The sequence below is a fragment of the Coffea eugenioides genome, chromosome 2 (assembly GCF_003713205.1).
Source record: "Coffea eugenioides isolate CCC68of chromosome 2, Ceug_1.0, whole genome shotgun sequence".
Classification (NCBI taxonomy): domain Eukaryota; kingdom Viridiplantae; phylum Streptophyta; class Magnoliopsida; order Gentianales; family Rubiaceae; genus Coffea; species Coffea eugenioides.
The window spans coordinates 14,002,761-14,028,257 of NC_040036.1; the positions used below are offsets into that span (position 1 = coordinate 14,002,761).

The 25,497-nt window shown below is 34.2% G+C and overlaps 4 protein-coding genes across 4 annotated transcripts; 2 read left to right on the forward strand and 2 right to left on the reverse strand.

Annotated features, from left to right (window-relative positions):
- Positions 1-2,361: 2,361 nt before the first annotated feature.
- On the reverse strand, positions 2,362-3,825 carry LOC113757011 (ethylene-responsive transcription factor ERF091). The gene is made up of 2 exons (XM_027300435.1): positions 3,182-3,825; positions 2,362-2,581 (listed from the first exon to the last, which is right to left on the reverse strand). Exons 1-2 carry the CDS (start codon positions 3,823-3,825, stop codon positions 2,362-2,364), a joined length of 864 nt encoding a protein of 287 aa, XP_027156236.1.
- Positions 3,826-8,957: 5,132 nt separating this feature from the next.
- Positions 8,958-16,543, forward strand: LOC113762968 (GDSL esterase/lipase At5g45960-like). The gene is made up of 5 exons (XM_027306630.1): positions 8,958-9,259; positions 9,357-9,487; positions 11,436-11,669; positions 13,062-13,317; positions 16,181-16,543. The coding sequence occupies exons 1-5, from the start codon at positions 8,971-8,973 to the stop codon at positions 16,372-16,374; spliced, it is 1,104 nt and encodes a 367-aa protein (XP_027162431.1). The 5' UTR covers positions 8,958-8,970; the 3' UTR covers positions 16,375-16,543.
- A 2,388-nt stretch (positions 16,544-18,931) lies between these two features.
- Positions 18,932-22,113, forward strand: LOC113762590 (GDSL esterase/lipase At5g45960). The gene is made up of 5 exons (XM_027306104.1): positions 18,932-19,291; positions 19,466-19,596; positions 19,711-19,944; positions 21,000-21,270; positions 21,896-22,113. The coding sequence occupies exons 1-5, from the start codon at positions 19,009-19,011 to the stop codon at positions 22,087-22,089; spliced, it is 1,113 nt and encodes a 370-aa protein (XP_027161905.1). The 5' UTR covers positions 18,932-19,008; the 3' UTR covers positions 22,090-22,113.
- A 70-nt stretch (positions 22,114-22,183) lies between these two features.
- Positions 22,184-25,231, reverse strand: LOC113762591 (GDSL esterase/lipase At5g45950). The gene is made up of 5 exons (XM_027306105.1): positions 24,882-25,231; positions 23,515-23,645; positions 23,164-23,397; positions 22,771-23,017; positions 22,184-22,638 (listed from the first exon to the last, which is right to left on the reverse strand). Exons 1-5 carry the CDS (start codon positions 25,147-25,149, stop codon positions 22,448-22,450), a joined length of 1,071 nt encoding a protein of 356 aa, XP_027161906.1. The 5' UTR covers positions 25,150-25,231; the 3' UTR covers positions 22,184-22,447.
- Between the last annotated feature and the right edge of the window lie 266 nt (positions 25,232-25,497).

Consider the following 25,497-nt stretch of genomic DNA (forward strand, 5'->3'; position numbering starts at 1 on the left):
AATTGCTCGATCAAGTTTCTCGAGAACCATAGAAAATGGTTAAAAAGTCCAGGGGCTAATTTCTTAATATTACGAAAGTTTCATGGAGAAAAGCTCTACCAAATATTTTTTGTCATCACTAGTCGACCAATCGAAAAGTTGTGCCTCTACAAAGTTTTTGACTTTTGGCCTTTAGCTTAACAGTGATTAGATCGTACTAAAGGATCTATTGCTTTGAGCGTTGTATCAACCGTATGAAAAATTAGGATCCAAGACTTCCCTCCCGTTTACACTTTTCTGGTTCCATAGGTAGGCAGAGCACGCATCCACGTGGCACAATTCCTACATATCAAGATTCATCTTGTACATTCTTTTCCAAGGTGGCCCTAATGTTATAGAAATTCATTAAATTTTAACCAAAATTTGGACCAAATGAAAGTCATCTAGTAATAATTAATATGTAGTGAGGAAATTAGATCAAGCAGACCTTAATTTAATAATTAAAATTGAGGTAATAAGAATTAAAAATCCTGAATTCAAATCTCTCTTCCCCTCCCCTTCTCAAATTTGACCTTTCCTTTGCTTAAAAAATTGTAATCACATCATGAATTATGCACATGGTACGAATTGCTCAACCCTTTAATATTTATAACCACAATATCACATTTTTTTATATAAATAAAAATTTGAATGGATTCCACTCCAATTAACACCACGGATCAAGATATGTTACTAAAATTATAGATCGCTTGTACAAATTTTTACAAATCATTCATTAATACAGTCATCACACGTTCTTTTGTAAAGAAAAATAATCCGTCCTCACTGGTTGCATCGGCACCAGAATACCGCTTCACTATTTACTACTTGGGAGTGCAAAGTCTACTGGCACGCGTAGCGTAACTTTACCAACAAAACAACTGCCGCATTCGATAACAAGCATCCGTGTGAGACCGCTGAAAATGGAGGCACAAGACCGTGGCTGACCAAAACCCCGAGAAATTCTAGAACTGAGTGACAGAAGCGCTGACGAACACCCTACTCCAGCTTGCACTGTCTTTTCGGGTGTAATTTTTTTTTTTTTTTTGTTCTGAAACAATAAGTGATTTTATTAATACTGTGTATCAACTATATATTTAGTGGGCAAAAGTTCAGTAAGAGGCTTAGAGCTATACAAGTGCACTATGACACTAAGGGTTAAGCCACTCCTCATCCAAAAATATGCTTAGCTCATAATTGCTAATAGGGTCAGCTCTATCACTAACTTCATTTCTAGACAAAACAAATCAACATTCCACAAGCATAGAGCCTAAGCTACTGATGTCTTCTAAGTGGGAGTATAAACTCAATTTTCTAGAGTTCGGGTATAAAAGATGTATCTTCTTGGGCTAAATGCTTGATATTCATACTTGACCATAAGAAATTACTCATAACTGTTTAAGTTTGACATTGTAACAAAACTCTGAATCTTGCGAGACTGGCATTATAGAACAGGATAGGTACAATTTAGCGTCGGTCTGTGTACTGATCTCGTGTAATTTTGTGAATTACCTATGTAAAAATTGATGTATTACCCAACAAAAAAATATTGATTCAAATATGTGTAGAATTTATTAGTTTACATTATACAGTCTCCATCAAAAATATAAAACTGAAACCTGTGTTTGACGTGTATAAGATATTTAGTACGACAAATAAAGTTCGCATTTTTAGTAAACTCGCACTAGCCCTCTCCCTCCACGTGATCTCGTTTTAAATTCTACTTAAGTTGTGCAATCTGCAGTTATTTGAATCAGGGTAAATTATACTTTACCCTCTTGTGATTTAAAACAGTTTTATACAATCGTTTTATGGTTTTAAAAATTATATATAACCTTATCATGATTTGAATTAAAATGTCAAAATGACGAAAATTCTACTTTGTAACAAAATAAGCTAAAATGTCAACATTACCCACTTTTAGAAGTTGAAATAGCTAAAGTTGCCAAGGTGTATAATGCACTATAGACTACACTTTAACCCCCCCGGGCGGGTGGTTTATTACTTTCTCATATAATTATCTTATAGTTTTTTTAAATTTATACATAATCTCCTATGATTAATAAATAATTTTGATTTTGACATCAAATATTTTTGGTAATTTAGTAGTAGAGGGCAAGTTCGGTCTTTGACTCTTAATCCAAATTATGCAGGAGTTGTGTATAGTTTTTAAAACGACACGAGGGTTACGTGAAAATTTTCATGTTCAAAGGGATAAAGTGTAATTTGCCCTTTGATTGAATTGAAGAATGTAAGGGTTGTGTAGCATAACTCTGGGCTATGGCTTTTGGACTTGAGCTAGCATGGGAGCTGGGATTGAGGAAAGTGATCTTAGAATCAGATTCACGGATGGGACTGCAGCTGGTGCAAAAATGCTCCCAAGATGGCCCTCACTTTAATCAAATCCAAAGGATAAGAGGTGCCAAGAACAGAGAAGGGGATTGTCAACTGAAGCACACGTGGAGACAGGAATTGCTGCGCTGACCATCTAGCGAAAATCAGCCTGGACTTATGCCGGGGATGGAGGAAGCTTGAAGAACCCCCATCATCCTTAAGATCTTTCCTAAGCCATGATGTAATGGGTGTTAGCCAAGCTAGACTAGTCTCTCTGTAGACCCAAAAAGAAAAAAAAAGAAAGAATCGAAGAATATATAATTGTCAAAGGATGCAATTGGTTGTCCAAAGAAACAATCTTGGATCCAACATAATTTAAGAGGACAAACCACAATTCACCCAAGGAAAGAGATGAGAATGATATCCCATATCAATCTCGAGATTCGTCAAATCTCTACCATGAACTCTGCTGCTTTTTGATTAAGGATGATTCAAATGATTCAATATGATAGTCTATAAGTAAGTACACAGCTTTTCCACACTCTGGCGCGTAGAAATTACGGTGATGTACAAATAAGGTACATATTGTTGTAACAACATGAAATCTTCACACTACATTTGTATTGCCAGTGCTACTTAACCAGTTACGGTAAGGAGAACAAATTTTCTAAATATTCGCTTTCAAGATTTGGAAACTGTAATAAGTTGATGTCACTCATAGGAGCTTCTTCCCAATATTCCGCTGAAATCTTTGCAGATTGAGCATTGTTGATGAAAGAGTCCTCAGTTTTGTCCCATTCTCTTAAGACCCTTTTTTCTAGAATTAGACATGATTTCACCACAAGTAACTGAAGCACTTGTAGTAGTATCATTAGTCTGACAAGAAGTTGCTGATGAATCCATGTAATCTTGTGGAATAGACTTACACGTTCCCATGGCTTCCGCAACTGTTTCAAGTGGGAAGTTAAGATATGCCTTGGGACCTCTGATTTTCAGTGCAGCCTTGTCATAAGCCATAGCTGCTTCTTCTGCTGTTCCAAAAGTCCCAAGCCATAGTCTAGCTCCTTTTCTTGATGAATCTCTTATTTCAGCTGCATATTTGCCCCATGGCCGCCTTCTCACCCCGCGATAATGTCTTGTAACAACCTTCTTGACCTTTATTTCATCAGCTCCCGAATCCATCTTCTTGCTACTGCATGTTTCTTGTGAATGAACAGTCCTTGATGACTCTGTATTGTTTGGAAGATTAGCTCCATCTAGAAGTTGCTCCCATGCTTCGGCTCCCATGGATATAAACCTGCCTAAACTTGGAAGCCTTTCTAGTAGTGATCCGTCTCTGGAATTTAGTCCAGGCAAATCATGCCATGTTTGGGAAGATTCAACTGGATTTTGGTGTGCATTTTCTAACTCACTCTTGGCTATATAATTAGCCCAAACATTCTCTAAAATCGTGGATTTCTCGTCTTGAGCCATTCCACTTGAAGCGAATATTCTATTAACTTGATAAGGTATAGAGAAATAGAGAATGATCAGGGAATGTTCTCCTCGATTTGCATAGCTTTATATACATAGCCTTGGTCTTTGATTTTGATGGCTCCAGTAGCTACGGTTTCTCCGAGTACATGAATAGGTATCCAGTAAGATGCTTGTGCTGCAAATTAGCTAACTTCAAGGATGATACCTGATACCAGGGTGTAGACAACAAGAAAAGTAGCCGGCTTGAGTTCTTTTAAATTGATTGCTGGAAAAGTACTCGTTTGAATTTGTCATTCATTTTAAGTGGAATATGCTTATGGTGTGATTTCATGGACATCTTCCCTGCACTCAACGGTAATCGTGATATAAGGGAAAATTTAAAAAAAAAAAATCTCAAAAAAATGCTTATACTTGGAAGGTTGTATGGTAGTATTTGGAAATGGATTTGAATCATTGTGCTCTTTACAAGCTCTCTGGGATTACACTAACTCCACGCCACCAACCTTCATGGGAAAGATTTTTAGTAACACTTTTCAGGTTCATTTGGATGGTCCATTTTTTTATTAGAGGAAAATGGAAGGCCCAAACTCCAAAAACTAAAACTTGGCTCTTTTTTCGAGTTTTTTTTTTCTACTCTCCCATCTCTTCTCACACCCTTCCCACCTCCAATTATCAAACACAATATTTGAATTTTGAACCTAACAGTGGAAAAAACTTCAAGAATCCTTTCCTAGTCAGTGGACCAATCCTCAGTTTTCATGTGAGGGAATAAACATGCACAAATACTTATGAAGCAGCTCATGCGCAATTTGTCGGATTTGATGGTTTGTGATTTATAATATAATCTTTCTTATTTTGTAATTTTGTTAAATATAATAAATTTTCAAATTAGATATATCCGTAACATGTTCTATAAATTTTTTGTCATTAGTGCAGTTTTTTCTGTTAGACAAATCATATTGGACGGTATCTAACTAACTTATTAATAATATTGACCCCTATTTTATTTGAAAAAAAAAAAAGAAAGCAAGGATAGGGAGACAGAGATTTTTTTTTCTTTTGTCAAAAGGGAGAAAGAGATTGATCATCTGAAAAATAACATTTCGAATGGTTTCAAATATAGAATAGAATAGGTTATACAAACGTCTCGAAAAAAAAAAAAAAAAGAATGGCTTCAATCAACTTCCTCGCCGCTTAAAATATTACCAGCTTCGATTCTTTTCCCCGGCACCTTCCTGTAACATACCTAAACTGTATCCAACTAGAGAAAAGAGACCACAATAAAATCTTGGGCTGACCGAAATTTCTTTTGAACTTCGCGAGATGGGGCAATCGGAGGCCCTGGTAAAGATATGATCAAAAAATATTCCTGTGTCACCAATTAGTCAAAATTGCTTGCTGGTGAAGGTTAATATAATTTGTTTGTGTGAACTTGAAAAAGTCTTTTTATTTCTTCTCATTTTCGTTTTCTGAAGACTTCAATACTATTCTGCATAAGCAAAGGGAAGACGTTTCTTTGGTGATACTTCATCCAGAACAAGACCAAAAAGAAATGACAAGGAACTAAGGGATGGATTTTAAATTGTAGGCTTCCGTGATCACGAAGATTAAAGATACTTTAGCTAGCAAACATTCCTACACCCATTGGAATTGCATGCTTTGATTCTGTGCAAGAAAAGAAAATGCGAAAAATTCATGCGTTGCACTTTTGTCATTCCAAAACTTAGATTCCTAAAAATCCAACTCAAGCTTTCATGGAACAAAATTATTCCAATTGTTTGCAGATTGAACTTGAAGGATTAAATTTTATTATTATATCTGTATTCTGTAATTTTTTTTTTTTTTAAAAAAGGGTGAATAGGAATGACATGAGACATCATGTTACTTTTCAGGCCTGAGCTGTTCGGTTTGAGCCCAGTACATTTAGATCTGAAAACTCGAAGCCCGTTGAAAATTACCTCATTCTTTGCTGATTTCCCATGAGTCCATTGAATTAGTCCATATTAGAAAAGCCTATATAACCTGTATCACAATCTTTGTTGGCATTTCCACCATCCTCAAAGTTTTTTTTTTTTTTTTTGAAAAAAAAAAAGTATTATAGAGAAGGAAGAAGAAGAAATGCCAAAAGGAATAGAAATGGGATGGTGACAATCAGGCCTACAAGCTAGAAAGCTCAAATAAATACCACAATTGGGGGGGTGCCGAAGTATTAATTGTAGTAAAACTAAATGATGAAAATAAGAAGGAAATTTAAAAAATAATAATAATCAAAGGCATGGGCGGAGCCACATGTATCTAAGTGTGGATAATTGCCCCCACTTAAATTTGAGAAAATCAACTTTTAGGTTTAGAAATTTTAAAAAACTCTAAAAATTACTTCTTATTTGACCCCATTAAAATTTAATGCATCCTTTTTTCTATCTATATTGACCCCCTAAACAATTAAAAATTCATAATTATTACCATCTACGAGGATTTTGGGTCTCGTTAAAATTAATTATGGAAGTTATTTTAAGAATAAATTCTTTCAAAGTTTTCAAATCCAAATGGAGAGAATGATTTTCACATCTAAATTTAAGAACAATACAACTTCATAACCTATATTAAACCTTAAAAAGAGAAACAAAAACATCCATTGATTTTAACCATACTATTATTACTTCATTTCATGTAATATTAAAAATCTACCCTCCTTACCCTAGGGTCTAAGCTCCGCCACTAATCAACAGGATCTCGAGAGAATGAGTTGAAAAGAATTCAAAGGCCTTGCTGCGGTTGCTTAATTTTCAGAAGCACAACGGTTTCATGCTTTTGCGGCTGTCCAGTTTCCATGTATTTAATCTGGTTTGAAGGAAGGCGTAAAAGATTAATTCAAGAAACCCACTGTTTTGCAATTTTATAGTTTATGGGTTCTTGACTTTTTATTTTTTTTCATTTCCTTTTTTTTCTTTTTTTGTTTCTCTATTCTTTTATTTTTTTTTTTTTTGTTTTTTACTTTGTTTTTTTTGTTGTTTTTTTTTTCTATACTGTATTTTTTTTCTTTTATTTATTGTTTTTCTTTTGTCTTATCTTTTTTGTGTTCTTGTTTATTTTTCTCTTTTATGTTTTATTTTTTTGTTCTTTTTTATGTTTTTTTTTTATTTTTTTTGTTTTTTGCTTTTTTTTGGTTTTTTTTTGTGTTTTTTTTTTTATTTTTTTTTTTTTTTTTCTTGATTCTTTTTCTTTTTGTAGTTTTGTTTTTTGTTTTCTTTTCTTTTTTTTTTTTTTACCTTGTTTTTTTTTTTGATTGACATTTAAGGTTTTGACTTTTAGATCGAATCTTTAAAATGAATTCACCGCAACTCAGTCAATTAAATTCATCCTTCCAAGTGCAACTTTTGGTACATGAAGCCAAAATCAGAGGATTTCCAAATCGAGAACATTTGAGATTTCCTTGTTTTGGATTCATGTTGCAAAACTTCTTAGAAATTCGTATTCTACCATTAAAAGACGTGCAATTCTTTGAGCAGAGAAATTAATTTGGAGATCTCAATTGTTGGTGGTATGAAAAAGATGGATGCTCCAAATCATTTACTTGTCAGCAGAACATCGAATAAATTAAGATTGTAGGTGGATAAACAAGGTGTTTTTTTATTTTTTTTGGTTTTAGGAAAATTATACGTGGATTAGATGCTCATCTGTTTTGGCCAAGCATCAAAAGGTCAAATTGTAAATCGAAATATTATAATACATGGGTTCAACATTTAGCTGTTGCTTTTCTTGGATGGACGTATGTATATTGTAACAAAGAAAAGGTTTCATATGTTCAATATTGGTGGAGGCTCTTCTTCAAGTTCAAGATTTTACTAGATTTTAACCCATGCATACATTAATTGCACGGGTAGAAACTTGCTGAGTAGGTATGGTATTAGTTAATTAATTGCATCTAGAATGTCAATATATTTTTAAAAAATTATTCAATTTGGAAAAACATGCAGCTATATTGAGCTTTAATGTTTTGATTAAATGGAGAAATTTTCTTATAAAAATCAACTAAAATAATTAAAGTGAATATTAATTGCCTATTATTGAATCAATTTGTTATAAATAGCAATAAAAATTGTTACAAGTGAGATATAATTCAAGAAAAGGGGCACAAAGTGAGAATCGTGTACTTTTTCTGGGTGCATGTTGTAATTAACCCAATTTTTTTTTTTATCTGTTATGTACATTATTTTGAAAGAATTTCATGACTTAAGACAAAAAGAAAAGAAAAAAGGGTTAGACAACAAGAGGATTATTTTCCACCCACAAATACAAGCGGAGACAAGGTAGAATGCTTCAAGCTAAAAAGCTAATGCCATTAGCGGCAACTTATTAAAATTGCACAGCCAGCTTTTCATTTTGGTGCCCATGAATTCCTGAAACGTATGCACGTTACGTTGATGAACATTGCACAATTTAATTTTCTTGTCAGTTACCTATAATGGTTATGTAATTGTTTGGATTGCTATTTTTTCCAAATTTTTTTTTATATTTTCCATGAACTCATTTCTCAATTACCTTTTTATAACTTCACATATATTATATCGCTACAGTACATTTTCTTTTTTCAATACATTAGGTTGTTTTTTCTTTATGTGCTAGTTCAGTCTTGGGCGATGTTCGTACAATTTACTTTTATAACTGAAAAAAGCATGAAAATCTTACACTAAATTGCTGGAGCTGCGAATAAGGTGTGCACATAGACAAAATCAAGTGATTTCATTAATATAGGAACTTAATAAATTGTTCAATGCCCACATTCTTAAGTGAATGGACATGAACTATTGATTTTCCACCAAATCTTAGCAATTAATCATTTTCTTGATGCGAAAAAAAAGTGATTTTCTTGATACACACTACTAGTATTATATTTACGAAAAATGAAGACTCCAAAATGCACACGTAAATCTTTGTTGCACAACAAAATTGTGAATGTCTATATTCCTAACCAACTCCATTATGACAAGTATTTTTTTCTCCAAAAAAAAAAAAGAAAAATAAATGTACGAATATGTCGAACTCCTTTATTTGTTGGACATCTCGTTGTGACCATAAATAGCATAACCATCCCCAACTCCTTTCGTGTCAGATTGTTGCTGTAGCAATAAGCGCTCGAAAATGAATTCTCCATATGGGTTTTTGCTGCCTCTTCTCATTTGCTATTCTCTGGTATTCTTTTCAGCAAATACCATCGAAGCTGAAACAAAATCAAGAAAGCTTCGGGAGCTGATCTCCAAGAATTCCATTTCATCTGTTTTTGTCTTTGGTGACTCCACAGTGGACCCTGGAAATAATGACTATATAGGAACTGCTTTTAAGAGCAACTTCCCACCTTATGGGGAGGACTTCTTTGACCACATTCCTACTGGGCGATTCAGCGATGGACGGCTTGTTACTGACTATTTGGGTAAGTTTTCCGGCTTCCCTTTACCTGCTTTTTGCTCCCTTTGCACCGCATTATGGAGTCTATTAACTACTTGTGGCTTTTGTTTGAGATTGTTTAGCTGAATATGTGGGGTTAAAAGAAACAATTCCACCATATTTGGACCCAACACTTAGCGTGGAGGAGCTCATAACCGGAGTCAGTTTTGCTTCTGCGGGGTCCGGATTCGACCCTCTTACAGCTAAACTAAGTGTACGTCTGGCTCTCATTCTTCTCTTGCGTGTGTGTCTCTGAGATCTTTCTTCCTGTTCCATGACAGTTTTACAATAATGAAGGAGTAATTGTGTAATTGGTACTCTTGTTCTGCTAGGATTGGTTTCGGATTTGCATGGCAGAAAGGTGGCTCACTCATAAATCCACAAAATAATCTTGAACAGATTTTGTGATTCATGTTTGAACAAAATTAATAAAAAGGAGTACCTTTTTTTAAGATGTGATGTATGTACGCTTAAAAAAATAATTAAAAATTGTGTTAAAAGAATGTTTTCACAAAACCTGTTTTATGTTTGTATAAAAGAAGCAGCAGTTCAGACAAGACCAAAATCGTAGTAGTAGTGATGTAGTATCAGGTATGACCGTGCAGAGTAGTTCATTTCTTTAATTATTCTGCAACCATTGAGTTCTGACCATAAATACAGCGTTTGTCATATTTCGTCACATCTCCATTTGTCCACCTTGATAATTATTGATCTACTGGTGATATTTCCTGCTTCGGTATGTAGCAAATAAGTACGTGATGATGACCGTAATCGAATCCATTCAAACGTTTTTACATAAAAAAAATAGCAAATATGCAGAAATTCTATAATAGGCTATCCACGTTGAACTGTTGCATTATAACTATACTCTCTCTCTCACATACACACAAGAAAAAAGAACCTGCTAGTCTTCATCCCTATATTTGGAGTTCCAATTGACGAGGGGCAATTTAAAATAGAATTACTCACAAATAATGGATTTAAATCAAACGTGCTCTAAAAGTGCATGTGATAAAATTTGAATCTTCATATAGCCCCGTCATGACTTGTATAAATATTCACTTTATTCCCTGTGATTTTTGCATTTATCCACGTAATTCCTCTATATTCTTATACAATGTAATTAAGCCGTCGATTGATTCAGCATTTAAGTAAGGATGCTATTGATATTTCAATTAACGATGTTATATATGTTAATTTTCATCAAGTTTCCACTTTATATAAAATCATAGGGGATGAAGTGAACATTTTGAAACGTTAGAGGGGTTATGTGGTAATAGATGAAACCACATGGGCCAGGTTGCATGTTACTTGCCCTATTATTTACTTTGTGCTCTTTGATAAAATGCAATAGTTTAAGGTGACATAGTTTCCTTCTTTGCCGCTTCCAGTAATTAAAAAAAATTGCAAGAAAATTCTTGGCTGTGCACCTCCTGAGACACTTAAACTATGTAGAGTCGAGCAACACTAATCACTAATTAGAATCAACGTCTCAGAAGCTGTAGTTAACACGTTATGTATTGTTGCAGAATCCCAGAAGCAAGAACAAGTAATAACGTACGTAAGAGATTGTCAAAGGAACTGCAATCTAAAATCGTATTGGTGCTTTTATAACGTGCTAAATGTGGCAGTTTTACAAAGGGGTCACCTGCACACAATTATGTACACGAATACGTACACATTCGTACTTGTATGTATTTTTGGACTCTTGGGCATTAGGATATCTTTGAGTTATTGGTAAAGATGATCTGCTTTTACACTCTTTTTTTTGGTAGTTTGGTTGTTTTGCTGGAAATTTTCTTGATAAGAAAGGCCAATTCCTTGTGACTTTAAGCATGTATATTTGCAGGAATAAGTTTTAACTAGTAACTGTGTAAATTCTAAAAACCAGGTGATGATGCTTCACCAATAATAGTCCTTTTGAACATACGTTATGGACATGCCATAATGTAAACCAGTTGCTTTACAGAAATTATTACCTTTCTGGTGTAATGAATTAATAATGTACGTAGATCCAGTAAGACACTTCATCTGTAACTAATAGATCATGAATTTATTAAAGAAAGAAAAAAGAAAACTTAAATCAGTCATGTAGAAGTTACTCCAATTATATTTCCTGAAAAAGTAGTTCAATTAGTTTGGTTTGTTCTATGATGTGGCAGGGTGTAATTCCAATGCAGCAGCAACTAAATTATTTCAGAGAATACAAAGCAAGAATTGAAAAAGCCATTGGAGAGAAGAAAGCAAAAGAGCTGATTAACAAGGCCTCCTTTCTAATAAGCTGTGGCACAAATGACTACGTGGTCAATTACTTCAATAACCCGATTATGCAAATTAACTACACGGTCTCAGCTTACCAGAAGTTCTTGTTAGACAATGCCCACCAACTTCTCAAGGTTAGTCTTCTAAATCTTTTCATTATTAAGCATGCATGCCAATTATTCTAAACCTTGTAACTGCAAAATTCCTAGGAGTATTTAATTAGTGGGTTCGCAGCTTATGACTATATATAAATTGTGGCCTAAAAAGGGGAAAAAAAAAACTATGAAAGTATGTAGATATTGTAGCCCAAGTGGTAGATATGTAAGGCCTGAGGAAGTCATACTCTGAATTCTAACTTTACACCCATTAATGAAGATGGCACCGGAATTTATTTTTTAAAGTAAATTGAAGATAAAATCATTGATTAGGATTTAGGAAAAATGTTAAAGAAACTTTCTAAGACAGATAATCCCTTAATGAGTTATTTGGTTGGATTTCTCTTCTTTTTTTTTTTTTTTGGACCCAATAGATTCTAGTTAACGCCTACGCCTACTCTCTATTAGGGAGAAGGGGGAAACCAAAGGAATAAAGAGAAGAGAATTTGGAGGAAACTGAATTGCCACCAGACTAGTCAAACTAGTGAAAATTTTAGAATATAAGTTAAGGAATTCGATTTTTTAACCTATATCCAAAAAAATATTAAAATCTCTTTCTAGTAGTCAACTACTCTATAATATAAGTGGTTGGTTAAAATACGGTTGGATTTCAGGTTACTAAAAATATTTAAGGGCATGCTGACACTTTCAACAAACATTTATTTTGCATTAGTTTCGTCCAGGCTGTCCTACTGGGTTCCGTACACACAACGTGGAGCTTCGTGGTGAGTTTACCACCATGGCCACCGCAGCCTCGTCCCTCTCAGCCCCTCTTTTTCGAGTGTGGTTATTTTTGTCCCAGCCATCTTTGAAGTTTCGGGTGAAATTGAATTTTTCAACAAATAGACTAATTTTTAATATTTTTTATCTCACATATATTATATTATTAAAATTAACACGGAATCAGATAATCTTTCATCTAAAGTTAAACCACATTATTAATTTATGGTCATAGAAAAAAGAATAAGATCTATGGTTAACTGGGGGAAGATTGGTTGGGTGTTACGAAGGGAGGACGGTAAGTAAGAGATCTTATATTCAAAATCTCTCACTTACAGAAAAAAAAAAATCCACGGTCAATTACGTTTCCAATATTAGTAAAGAATTTTCTTTTCATTTTTTGATCTAATATTCATGTTTTCTAAATAGGATTTATACGTTCGATTTATTTATCTATTCTTACAAAATAATTTATCTTTTAGAATTCTGTGTACATTGAGCTAGCTGCTCTCAATTACCATAAGAACGTCAATGATAGAAGAAAACTATTAGTTTTAATCACTAATGGAAACTTAACCACAAAACACACACACAAAATATTCATCAATGTGCAGCAAGTTGATACAATGTTTAATGGTGGCATAATTGCAGGGATTAATAGATGAGGGAGCGCGGAATATTGGTTTAGTGGGGTTGCCACCAATGGGGTGCTTGCCCGTTGTAATAACCCTTAATTCGATCAGTGCATTTCATCGAAATTGTATTGAAAAGTATTCCTCTGCTGCAAGGAGTTACAACGAGGGGCTTCAAGAAATGGTGGCTTCTGTCCGACGTTCCGATATCAATGTAGTTTATGGTGACATTTACAATCCAATCAATGACATGATCCAAAATCCTAGCAAATATGGTCAGTGCATTTACTCCTCATTTGCATTGGTTTTCCTTCTTATTTTTTGGCATGTTATTTTGGTCATAACTAAAATTGCAGATTAATGCTGTATGTTTCTAGTTTTCCTTTTTTTTTTTTTTTACTCCCTATGTTCATAGGAACCTATTGCTAGCTTATCTAGGTAGCAAACCCCAGGATTTTGTACAATTCAGGCAAAGGTGGACTTTTGGGACTTTGGGACCTCTATCACACTTTTAGCTGTTGGAGTTGTGGTTTTTTAAATGTGGCATTTATCTCTTACTCCCTACGTCCTATATAAATATTGGCTCACTTTCCTTTTGTATCTATCCCAAATTATAGGCCCATTTCCTTTTTTAAAAAAGTGGTTAGTTTGTTATTTTACTAACATACTCATATTTAATGTATATATTTATTAGAAATTTTTGAATATATTAGTTGCCTTCTAATGGCTCCAAATTGAAAAATTTGATTGTTTGGTAATTTTATTTTTGTTGTTCATTTTAGTGAAAAATGTAACATTAAGTCGATTGACTCTTGCATTGAAAAATTAAAGTACTCTAAATTCCAAAAACAATATAGTAACAATATAGCTATTATCACTTATACCCACAACTAAAAAGACAACCAAAATAATCATGCATTTCCAAAATACCCATAAAAAGACAACCCCATTTCTGGAAATGTATGACAAAAGAACTCACCATAAGTTGTATTTTGTGTTGTACCTACCATATAAACTTTAAATGTACAAATATGAGGATATCTCTGTAAACATACCCAAACACATGCTGCTATGAGTTGTACCAAAAGCTTTAAAAAAGCTACATATTATTTCATATTTCCAAAATGCCCCTACCTATACGGTTGAAATTCAAAACCCTCTTTGACTAAAACTCATTCTTATATAGTATAAGGAATTGGTAGCTAAGAGATATTCCGGTAATTACACCAGCACACAAGCATACATGGATTGTACAAAATGCAAAAACGATTGCACACTCATAACACATTCCATCAATACCTAGGTGGCTCATCAATGACAACTTTAAATGTATTAAAATGGGGAATTATTGGTAGTTAAGGGATATTTCAGTAATTACACCAACACACAAGCATATGTAAGTTGTACAACATACAAAAACGGTTGCACACTCATAACACATTCCATCAATACCCAGATGGATCATCAATGAGAACTTTAAATGTATTAAATAGGGTCATTTCAGTAAACATATTCAAATACAAGCTTCGTTAAGTTGTACATAAAGCTTTTAAGCTAATGCATAATATTAAGGATTCCCAAAATAACCCTACCCTTGCGGTTGAAATATTTGCCCTAAACTCATTCTTATATAGTATAAGGAAATGATCCAATATTAATAAAGGGGTATTTGAGGAAAGTATGAAGAAAAAATAATTTATGTAACTACATTAATAAAATTTCTTAATCTGTGTAAAAAAAAAATAGATCTACCTTTATGAGACAGACAGAGTATTATATTTAGATTCAATGGCTGTGGGACAAACATCATTCTAAAATATCTCGTAACATGAGCGTAAAAGCAAAATGTATAACAGAAGATTCAAAGCCAAGAACTTGGTTGCATACTTGAAATCTATGGAGTAGTATTGAAGAGCAAATATGCGAAACTAGGAAAAAGCAGGCAGCATTTCGTCTTTTAACATATTATCTTGTTTTTTTTTTTTGTTTTTATGTATACAAATAACTTTATAAAAAAAGGGATAATTTCATAAACCTTTCCTGAAGTTTCTAACTATTTTACTTAGCTCCTTCAAAATTTTAAAAATTACACATATCTCCCTTGATTTGACACTTTGGTAATCAAACATTAAAATAAGGTCAAAAATTTAATGCATACCATAAAATGCCCTTATCTTATAAAAGTTTAATTTATTCTTTTAAACAATTATAAAATAAATTGGCACAATTACAAAAAGAATAAATGTCAAATATTTCATGCTAATATTTGTTGTTTGATAACCATCTATCGCTACAATAGGTTACTTTTCATAATGTTTTACTGGGAATAGAGATTCTTTTTAAGATAGAGAACAAAGAGTTATTTTGATTTTTCTTTTAAGTTTGTGGACTGGTTCAGTGATAGAACTACCATAGTGTGGTAGTGATTTTGGGCAATTTATTTTGGGCTATTGTTGATTTATTCTTGATTTTGATATCAAAAAAGGAAAGATAAAAACAAAAGCTACAAAAAAAATTGAATGACAAAGAAAATTATCAAAAAAATATTACTCCTTCCGTCTCAATTTATTTGTCATGTTTCGAAAATCTAACTTTTTAAGAGCGGTGCTTTGATTGTGATATTTTATTTTTCTTTCTAATCTTACCTCGCAAATTCAAAAATTTGAATGACAACATACATATGATTAAAAGAAGGGTATATATTGGAAGGAGAGATTAAAAGGTGTTTTGACTTTCTTTAAATGACAAATATTTTAGAACATTATAAAATAAAAAGTATGACAATTTTAATGAGACAGAAGGGTACTAGTTTGATGTTTGATCAAGATAGAGGTTAAGAACAACATTGATAGTTCTTCAGATTTTCTCATCCTTTATATAAGCATGTCAAACAAGGGAGTTTTATTAGAATGCTAAAATTGGTATTGCCATTTTAAATTTTTAAATGGGCATGGGAGGTGTATATAATTTTTAAAACCTTAGGGGTGTTAAGTGAAATTGTTAAAAACCTTGGAAGGGGTTCCTGAAGTTATCCCTTATAAAAAAATTCTTGTCTTTTTCAGCGTCTCAATCTCGCCATTCCTTAACGGTACCACCACATTTTGATGTAACACTAAGAATGGTCTCCAATGTCTGTAGGTTTCGAAGATGTTAATACTGGTTGTTGTGGGACTGGACTGATTGAAGGATCATTCTTATGCAATCAAGAGTCCCCTGTTTGCCCTGATCCGTCAAAGTTTATCTTCTGGGATGCAGTACATCCAACTCAAGCAGCATATTACCATTTGTTCAAGTCCCTACGTTCACTCGCTGATTCCTTCATGAAGGGATAACGCCAATCAATTATCTTGTTGTTGTCAATGCAATGGCGTGCGCAAGAATTTGTAAGGAGGTCACATTTACAACACCAAAAAGAAAATTAATTTAAATATTGTGTACATCAGTTTGTTGTGTTTCATGTAAATGAATGTCGTTCATCGAAAAAAAAAATGGGCATAATAGAAATTACTGCATTATTGAAATAAGTTGAATCTTTTGTACTTCGATTAACTCTCTCTTTCGCTTTTGTATTTGTGAAGATTGGTAGGAAAATTTTTCTTTCCTATTTTCTTCCTAAACGATTGATGAACTAAATGATTGGGATGCCCTTAGCAAACATATTGACAGAATTAATGAGTATATTAATTAGTTTGATTAATTGCCACCTTCAAGCTTTTGGCCTGCCTTCATATATTTGCAAGAGTATTTTTGAAACTTGCAAATTTTCAAGCTAGCTAGTACTTCAAAATAATTAGGAAAGATCTTTTATAGTGGAATATATACAATTAAGAAGCTTTAACTAGCTAGGTAGTCAGAAGTGAGGATATGATTGTGGTAATCTATTCTTTATACTTGACACTTTTTCGATGTCATTTCCTATGATTTGATCAAGTGAGGATGATTTATGGTTTCTTTGCACAGCTTTTTGCAGCCTAGCCGAGAGTTGATCTTCTCAATTAGAGCCTTCCCCTTTCAAAGTTTTCTTAAGCTCATCTCTGACGGTGTTTCTTGAGGAAATCCTAATCTTGCAGCCCGTTCAGGAGCGACGAGAGACTCTTCTAGCAAACTAATTGCAGCTTTTGCGCTTTTGGATGGGATTCGTCATATATAGTTTGAAAGATTGATGTGCTCATTGAGCTTGATTCCCATGTTTAATTATATATACCAATGCTGTAAGAGCATCATTAGTAGGCCTTGTTCTATTGATCGGAGGATTCAGCTAATTAACCTATTGATCAATCCACAAGAATTGCAAACTCAATTCCATTTATAAAGAGTCAATCAAGTCGCATGTTTTAGCTAAGGAAGAATGTAATTGAAGAAGAAACATCACTTATGATTTTTCTCTTTGCCCAGGTTTGCGAAGGTTTTCTTACATTAGATCCTTTCCTTTGTGCATATTTTCGAATTTCGTCATTATGATGTAGTGATTCTTTTTTACTCAATTAGGGGATGGGCTATTGATGACTTATGGCCTTTTAGGGAGAGATGAAGTGAGTGCTTAGAAGTTAGAAATCGGGCTTCCATCCAAGTAAACACCTTTTTGGATTTTTTTTTTTCTCTTTTTTTCCCGAGCGGATTATACTCAGCGGGATTATATTTTTAGTTATTTTTAAAGGGTTTGTCTAACGGGTACTAAGAACAATAGTTAACACCAATTGAGTGCAATCAAGGACTTAATCAGTTGGAAGAAAAACTTTAAGTCTCTGCTGCTACTTTAATAAATTGTACGTACTAACCTGGATAATGGGAATTGCAGACTACTCCATCTCCATGCATTTAAAAAATCTTTTTTCAGATGCATTAAAAGAGATAAGAAATAACTTAATCTTCTGCATGCAGTATTACCGAAGATCCTTAATTTGCTCTAGCTTTTATTTATTAGTTCGCTAATTTCCCTTCACCACAAGTTTGGTAAGAAAATATGCAATAAAGAATAACAAGCAATAATATATAATCAAGTTAGGTATGAGGTTTTATACAATATTCGGGCCTTATAGTCAACAAGATTTTACAATGACCATCAAACTAGAACTGGTATCGCGAAATAATTGAAACTCTCGTGAATTGGTACTCTCATCCATCCGAAATATACTTGCACCTATACAATCTACAGAAAGATGATTCTGAAACAAAGAACAATAGTTATCCTAGCTAGTCATCATATAATATCAGTTGGCAAATATTTCGTAAAACGTAAGATTTATCTAATTAACTTATATGGAGGTGTAGACCAACCACTTGTTTGCATAATTATGTATCAAATTCAATTTGAAACAATAAAAAAAAAAAAGTGTTCAAATCTAACTCGGAGATAAAGTCTTTCAGGCACTTACATATCCGTTAGGTAATAGTCTAACTTTTCACCAAATTTTGTGCTAAAAGAATTTTAGTTTAGCTTCAGTTGCCCGAACTGGAGAAATATTTGATGCCACGGTCATGTCTACATTGCTTGCCCCTCGACTTCTGTGTTCTTTTCACCCTTTCGTGTTCCATACTTCTATGAGTAATGGTCCTTGATCTCCAATCTGAAAAATCCTTGGCCTCAGCTTTGCCCTGGATTGCTTCATTAAGTTAAAGTCAAGATATTTTCTTGTTGGAACCGGCAAAGTTGGTTCAGAAGGAAAAGGGTAGTTGAGAACTCATTGAAACAATTCACGAACAATTTGGTGTAGCCTCCAATCTCATCAAACCAAAACCAAATAGGAACTGTCGAATCTAGTTACCTCGACCAAAGGTTAAAAAAAATTTAATAAAAAGGTAAGCTTTATATATTGTAGCCTACACTTGTTAACATAATAGAAAACCAACCTTTTTGAGGCCTATGCATGATTGATTACTTTACTTTGATAAGCTCCACAGATATAAGGCTGGCTGGCTTTTCATCATTTGTTCTTGCATACGGTTCTTTGAGCTTTCGAGTTATCATGAGTTCTATGGGAAAAACTAGCATTTTCTCTCTTCTGCTTCTTCTGTTGTTTCTTTCTGGCACTATTTTCATTTTCCAAGCAAAGGCAGAAACACTAAACAATGCCGGGAAGAGTTCAGTTCGAGCCATTTTTGTTTTTGGAGATTCTACTGCGGACCCTGGAAATAATAACTACATAAGTACCGCATTTAAGAGCGACTTTCCACCTTATGGAAGAGATTTCTCCAACCAAATTCCAACGGGAAGATTTACTAATGGAAGGCTGGCTAATGATTATATTGGTGAGTCCCTAGTAGTACATTTGATTTCTTTCTTTGAGTGAAATTAAGAAACAAGTTAAAGAAAAACCTATACATATGTACAATGTTTAAGTACCATGATTGTATGTATTTTTTATTTTATTTAATTTTTGCATACATGATTGTAACAAATTTGGTCATGGTTATAAAGTGCAGCCAAATACCTTGGTATCAAAGATTTAGTGCCACCTTATCTGGATCCAAACCTCAAAATTGAGGAATTGGTGAGTGGAGTCAGTTTCGCATCTGCTGGATCCGGATTTGACCCGCTCACACCACGACTAGGGGTCTGCTGTCTCCATCACCCTCTCTTAACTAGCTAGAACGAAAATAATTCAGAGTTATAAAACCCATATGCTGAATTCTTTTAAAAAAAAAATTTTTTTAACAATCTTCTGCAGAATGTGATCTCCCTGTCAAAACAGCTGGAGTACTTCAAAGAGTATCAATTAAAAGTGGCCGCAGCAATCGGGCAGGAGAAGACTGGAGAACTAATAAGAAATGCCATGTTCCTTGTTAGTGCTGGCACAAACGACTTTGTCGTCAATTATTTCACGATGCCGATTCGAAGGAAAGCCTATACCATTTCAGGTTACACAGACTTTTGTCTGCAAAACGTACAGCATTTCTTGCAGGTTGGTTCCCCACCCAACCCCGGCCCAAATTGCAATTTGTATAATTTTTCTTTTCATCTAGACAGCTAATATTTGCATCGTCTTGTACGTATATGTTGTTGGCTTCTTGATTTTCTTTTTCGATACGGCATTGAATTCAAGGGAATTATGGCGCTGAAACATAGAAATAAATGTTGGTCCAATCTTGAGCTTCAACCATATGGTCCATAAACATGCATCTGTATGTATATTTTAATAGAAAGTAGGCTTTTATTGATCTTTACTTGCATGGGTAGGGAGTCGGGACGGAAAACTATAACTTGATGCTCTCTCTCTCTCTGTTTTTTTTTTCCCAAAATTTTTTTCCCTTTTGGGAAAAAAAATTTGATGGTCCCTTCAAAGATGGTAGTATGGGGAAGAGGGGAAACACAATTTTGATTGTGTTTGGATAGCCAACCTTTGAATCTTTTATTTTGGCATTATGAACACTACATCTCTAAAGTAGTTGGACGTGGGTTGACCGTCTGTGCATGAAATTTAACATTTTTTGTGGCTCAGATTAATTGAAGGTCCAACTTTTCTATGTGAAAGTGAGCAATTGTTGTTTCCTAAGTCCTAATCCCTTCCAAAGCACAGAAGATTAGCAAAACACGAATAATTAATGGTCGAAGCTAAGCCGGTATACACTTAATTAGAAGAAGTTTCCAGCAGAAATGATGCGATTGCGTGATTAATGTGGAAGTCAAGATGGCCACCAACCATGGTGACTATTGGGTCAGATCGGTGCGAGGAATTTAATGTTCAAATGATCATTTGTGTTGAACTGCATTAGAGAAAATAGAACTCTTGACTAACAGATATGCAGTAGTGGACACTTATTAAGAGTTTTTTTTTTTTTTTATAAAAATATATAGTTAATTTAAAAAGGTATTCAAATGTAAGAATGTAATACATATATAAGTGTTTACATTCACAAAAGGTTTACTAATACCAATCATTCACATATATGTGTGTGTGTGTGTGTGAGAAATTAATGAGGCAAACTAAATCTTCTTTTGGTTTTTAATATTTGGAAGGATTTGTGGGATGTTGGAGCTCGACGAATCGGAGTTGTTGGGCTGCCACCGATGGGTTGTTTGCCGGTTGTCATTACCATCTACGCCGATCACCCCCTAACGAGTCGCGGCTGCGTCGACAGTATCTCGTCCGTCGCTCAGGATTACAATCGGAAACTCCAGAACCAACTGAACGCCACCCAAATCAGATTAGCAGCTAATGGTTCTCGAATTGCCTATCTGGATGTCTATGGGCCATTGGCAGAGATTACATCCCAAGGCCGTAAATATGGTTAGTCCCCCCATTTTTTATAAGCTATGTTGAAGGATTTCATAAACCACCATTTTTTTTTCCTTTTTTTTTGGTCATGACTTAATTAATCACTTTCCAAGACTAATAATTAACCCATTTAATTTTAGTGTTTTTCTAAAGGGATCCAATGGGCATTCATTGATATGCACTAACAATTATTATTCTCCGTTACATTAATAAATTAATTTTATCTTTTAAAAAATCTAACGTCTAAAATAGTTACATCTAAACAAGTATTTATCAAATAGTTACCCGTTAGACAAACCCATAATATAATATCGGAGAGTTTGGCTACTGGGGTCCATCGAGTACTAGCATGATGTTAATATTTTGTTGGATAAAATTGATTTATACAAAATATCTAATTGTTCAGAGTAACAAATGTAAATATGTGCATTCATATGATAAGTTTAAATGTACATTTTTCACTTGGTCTAACAATTTACAAGACTTTCCGAACCATATTACTCCTTCTTTTGTGTGCATTATCTTACATTTATCATTAACAAATTTTTTACTCTTAAAATAATCAATATGCATTTTGCTTAACTTGAATTATTAGGTTTGTGAGTCACAGATTGAAATGCCAATTTATCGTGTGTAGATTTTGATGAGGTTAGCAGAGGCTGTTGCGGCACGGGGTGGCTTGAAACATCATTTATGTGCAACCCCAGGTCGTTCGTATGCCCGGATGCCTCCAAGTACGTATTTTGGGACTCAATCCACCCAACTGAGAAATCATACGGCCTTGTCTTTCAAGCCCGTCGGCCTACGATTGATTACATTGTCAGTGATTAATGCTTCCTTCATTACCCTCTATTCCTGCGCTAATTCAAATTATACCTTAAGTAAATGTCTGTCGACTTAATTATATGAATTAGAAAATCGCATCTGAAAAAAGAGTTCATCTCAGTTTGGTTATTCGTCAAATTCGCAATAAAGAAACCACTTTTACATTTCAATAATATCTCTTCTAACAATTCATTTCACGAGTACAATAAACGACTCTGCGACGGCTGCACTCAAGAATTTGCAACATTTCTTTTTATCCTCAACTCAATGCATAATTAGCAGCCCTTTCCTCCTCCTTTTTTCTTTTTGGAGCTTAATTTCTTTCAGCAAACTCACAAGGTTGCTAAGCAAAATAATTCTTTCCTCAATTAAGAAGATCAACACTGATTGTTTTTAAAGCTTCATCAGCAAGAATCCCGTACAGGCTCTCTGTGAAGTGAACTGCATCCCAAAACACATACTTTGTCCGGTCAGAGCACGTAGCCAAACCCCGGCAAGTGCTGCCATATTCAAAGGTTCCTGTCCCACAACAGCCCTTTAATGCCTCTGTAAAACCTGCACAAAACAAAAATCCCGTCTGCATCATTAGTCATTTAATTTGTGGACAAGAGATTAGACAATAATATATAATATAATCCATGGTATTATTCCTAATTAATTGCCTCGTAAATAGTAAATACTACTAACCATATGATTTTGGATTCTGAATTACTGTTCCTATGATGGTGTATATGTCCACAAAGGAAGTTTTAAGCCCCAGGGACCCTTTTAAGCTTGTCAACTCTTGCCTTAACTTTGTACTGAATGAAAGGGCCAATTTGTTCAATGCTTCGTCGCATTTGGTCTCACCCCGAAACGTCAATACTAGTGGGAGGCAGCCAAGAGGGGGAACTCCCACTACCACTACTCTTCTTGCTCCTATAGAGTGCATTTCCTGCAAAAGTAAGTGCGATTGTTTATAAGAAATTCAGAATAAAGACATACTGTTGAGGTCATTATAAAAGATAATTCAATGGTTTAAGAACCAAAATAATTTTCCCAAAAAGTTAAGGGACCACATTATAATTTACCGAGACGCACCTTGATGGCACTAGACATAGAAGTGATCAAGAAATCTTCGTATTGTGCCACACTGAATTGTTTTGAACGTACAGGTTCCAGAAAGTAGTTTTGGAGAAAATCATTGGTTCCCATACTTAAAACAAAAACAGCATTGTTTATAAGTTCTTCAGCTTTGGTTGCTCCCACCAGCCGCCTCAGGTGTATCATGTAATGCTTGAGATACTCCATTTGTTTGGATAAGGATATAACACTCTGCCCTCCACAATTTATAAGGAAAGAGAAGAGAAAATTAATCAAGCTACAATTTTTTTTTTTTATTAAAAAATCAACCAATAAATTGAAGAGAAATTGGGTCTTTCATATAATTACTGAGAGATTTGCTGTGAGATCATCGTAACCCGAAGCTGCTGATGCAAAACTAATGCCATGCAACATGTCTATCTTGTTCAGATGTGGGTCGAGGAAACCTCGTATAATCTTCTTGTACCCTAGTGCCTCCGCTGCAAAATTCCAAAAAAAAAAAAAAAAAATCAGTAACAAAATAAGGGAAACGAGTAATATGCAAGTGTAAAACGGGCAATTGATACCACATGGAAATATTGCATTATTAGTCAATTCTGTCTCAAAAAATTAAAGCTGGCATTTATCTAGCTTGAATCATATTCATTTTTCAATTTGGAGCATAAGGAGCTAAAATTTTGAATTACTTTCAAAATGTATTTGCGGTCTATAAGTTATCTGTAGGACACTAAGGACAATGATGAAAATTTTTAATACACTATTAATGTAAATATTATTGTTTTAGATTAGCGAGTATTTATTAGCGAGTCTAAATGCATGATATATGATCTCTTTTTAAATTCGAAATTTTGTTGGCTACACTATGGCCCGCTAATATGAGAAAATTTGCAGACCATAGGAAAAATTAATTTCAAAGAACAAAATGAATGTTATTTTTTTAACACTGAATTGAAGGTTCATTTAAAGTGACTTTGGACTTCAACTAATAATATAAGTAATATTGTCAGGTTACCAACCAATATAATATTCTCAGGTGTGCTGAGTTTACGGTGACATGCAATAAATGAAACACGTGGTAATTACTTACAATAGATTATACTAAAACAAAAATGCATGCACTACACCATTAAAAAAAGAGGTTAATTATATTTACCTTCCCTAAAGTTTGGCAAATTACTAATTAAACCTTAGAGTCTGACCAAATAGCAGTCGAACCCATTTGGTAGTTTTTGGTCGAGTCCCTAATCATGACCTCCGTGAAAAGAAAAAACAAGCCTGAAGTAAAAATTTTACAGAATTTGGGCTCAGATCATGAGACGGTGGTGGCCTACAAATGGCGGAGACAAAAGGCAACATTGCTGCCACTGCTAAAGTATTTAGAAAATTTGCAAAGAAGGAGATCAAAATAAAATAGAAAAGAAAAATAAGAAAAAGGCACATGACGATTTAGAAAGACTACATCGCTTAGTACTTGTAAGATTTTGGTCATCTCATCTATTTCGTCTCGGATATTTGACGGAAGTTATTCATACGGGGAAATCTGTTATTTGGCCAAACCTCGGGGTTCAACCTGTAGGTTGATTAAATTTTAAGGGAGGTAAATATAATTAACCCTTAAAAAAAGGGACACCCTATTATCGTATTCGTAGTATGTAATTTAATCCCATTTTTTCTCAAATTTTATGGGATTTTGGGGAGCAAGATGTTTAACATACCTATGAAATCTGTGGTAAGTCTGCCATTAGTAAACCTTCCAGAAGGGCGGCCATTGATGAAATCCTTCCCATAAGGTGGGAAGTTGCCTTTATTTGTAGTGTCAAGACGGTTATTGTTGCCTGGATCAACACTAGAATCTCCAAAAACCAACACACATGTCATGTTGTTTTTAGCTGCCAGTAGTCTCAGCTGACTGATGTCAACGGCTTCTGTGAGGCCAAATGCTGCCATGGCCAAGAACAGAATCGCCATTTTCATCAGACCCATAGTTAGCTAGCAAGCTAGCTGAACCAGTTTGAATTTGATGCCTTTGCAGAAACTGGAGTTCAAGAATGCAATGGGAGTTTTTTTTTTTCTGTTGATTCTGAAAACACACAAACATTTCTCTTTAACGGCCTACGATGCATTAAATTTTGTTAGGTGGCACATTGAAAGTTTGTACGACAAAGTCGTGTGAAATCCTTTGTGTTCCAGCCTACTTTAGTTGCAGAAACTATTAAGCAATTCAACTCAATTGTTTACCCTTCATAAATGGGCCACTTTTAATTCAAGACGTTTAGTGAGAAATGCACCAATAATATAACCATTGTTGGACTCCACAAGTGAGAAATGCCA

Excerpts from the sequence above, each read along its gene's own strand:
- LOC113757011 (XM_027300435.1), bottom strand. The coding sequence starts at position 3,825 with ATGGCTCAAGACGAGAAATCCACGATTTTAGAGAATGTTTGGGCTAAT. Across the intron at positions 2,582-3,181 it reads GTTACTTGTGGTGAAATCAT|GAAAGATCTTAAGGATGATG; the intron begins GTCTAATTCTAG and ends ATCATGGCTTAG.
- LOC113762968 (XM_027306630.1), top strand. The coding sequence starts at position 8,971 with ATGAATTCTCCATATGGGTTTTTGCTGCCTCTTCTCATTTGCTATTCT. Across the intron at positions 9,488-11,435 it reads CTCTTACAGCTAAACTAAGT|GGTGTAATTCCAATGCAGCA; the intron begins GTACGTCTGGCT and ends ATGATGTGGCAG. Across the intron at positions 13,318-16,180 it reads CCAAAATCCTAGCAAATATG|GTTTCGAAGATGTTAATACT; the intron begins GTCAGTGCATTT and ends CAATGTCTGTAG.
- LOC113762590 (XM_027306104.1), top strand. The coding sequence starts at position 19,009 with ATGAGTTCTATGGGAAAAACTAGCATTTTCTCTCTTCTGCTTCTTCTG. Across the intron at positions 19,292-19,465 it reads GCTGGCTAATGATTATATTG|CCAAATACCTTGGTATCAAA; the intron begins GTGAGTCCCTAG and ends TATAAAGTGCAG. Across the intron at positions 19,597-19,710 it reads CGCTCACACCACGACTAGGG|AATGTGATCTCCCTGTCAAA; the intron begins GTCTGCTGTCTC and ends AATCTTCTGCAG.
- LOC113762591 (XM_027306105.1), bottom strand. The coding sequence starts at position 25,149 with ATGGGTCTGATGAAAATGGCGATTCTGTTCTTGGCCATGGCAGCATTT. Across the intron at positions 23,646-24,881 it reads ACTTACCACAGATTTCATAG|CGGAGGCACTAGGGTACAAG; the intron begins GTATGTTAAACA and ends GGAATTTTGCAG. Across the intron at positions 23,018-23,163 it reads CTATGTCTAGTGCCATCAAG|GAAATGCACTCTATAGGAGC; the intron begins GTGCGTCTCGGT and ends TTACTTTTGCAG.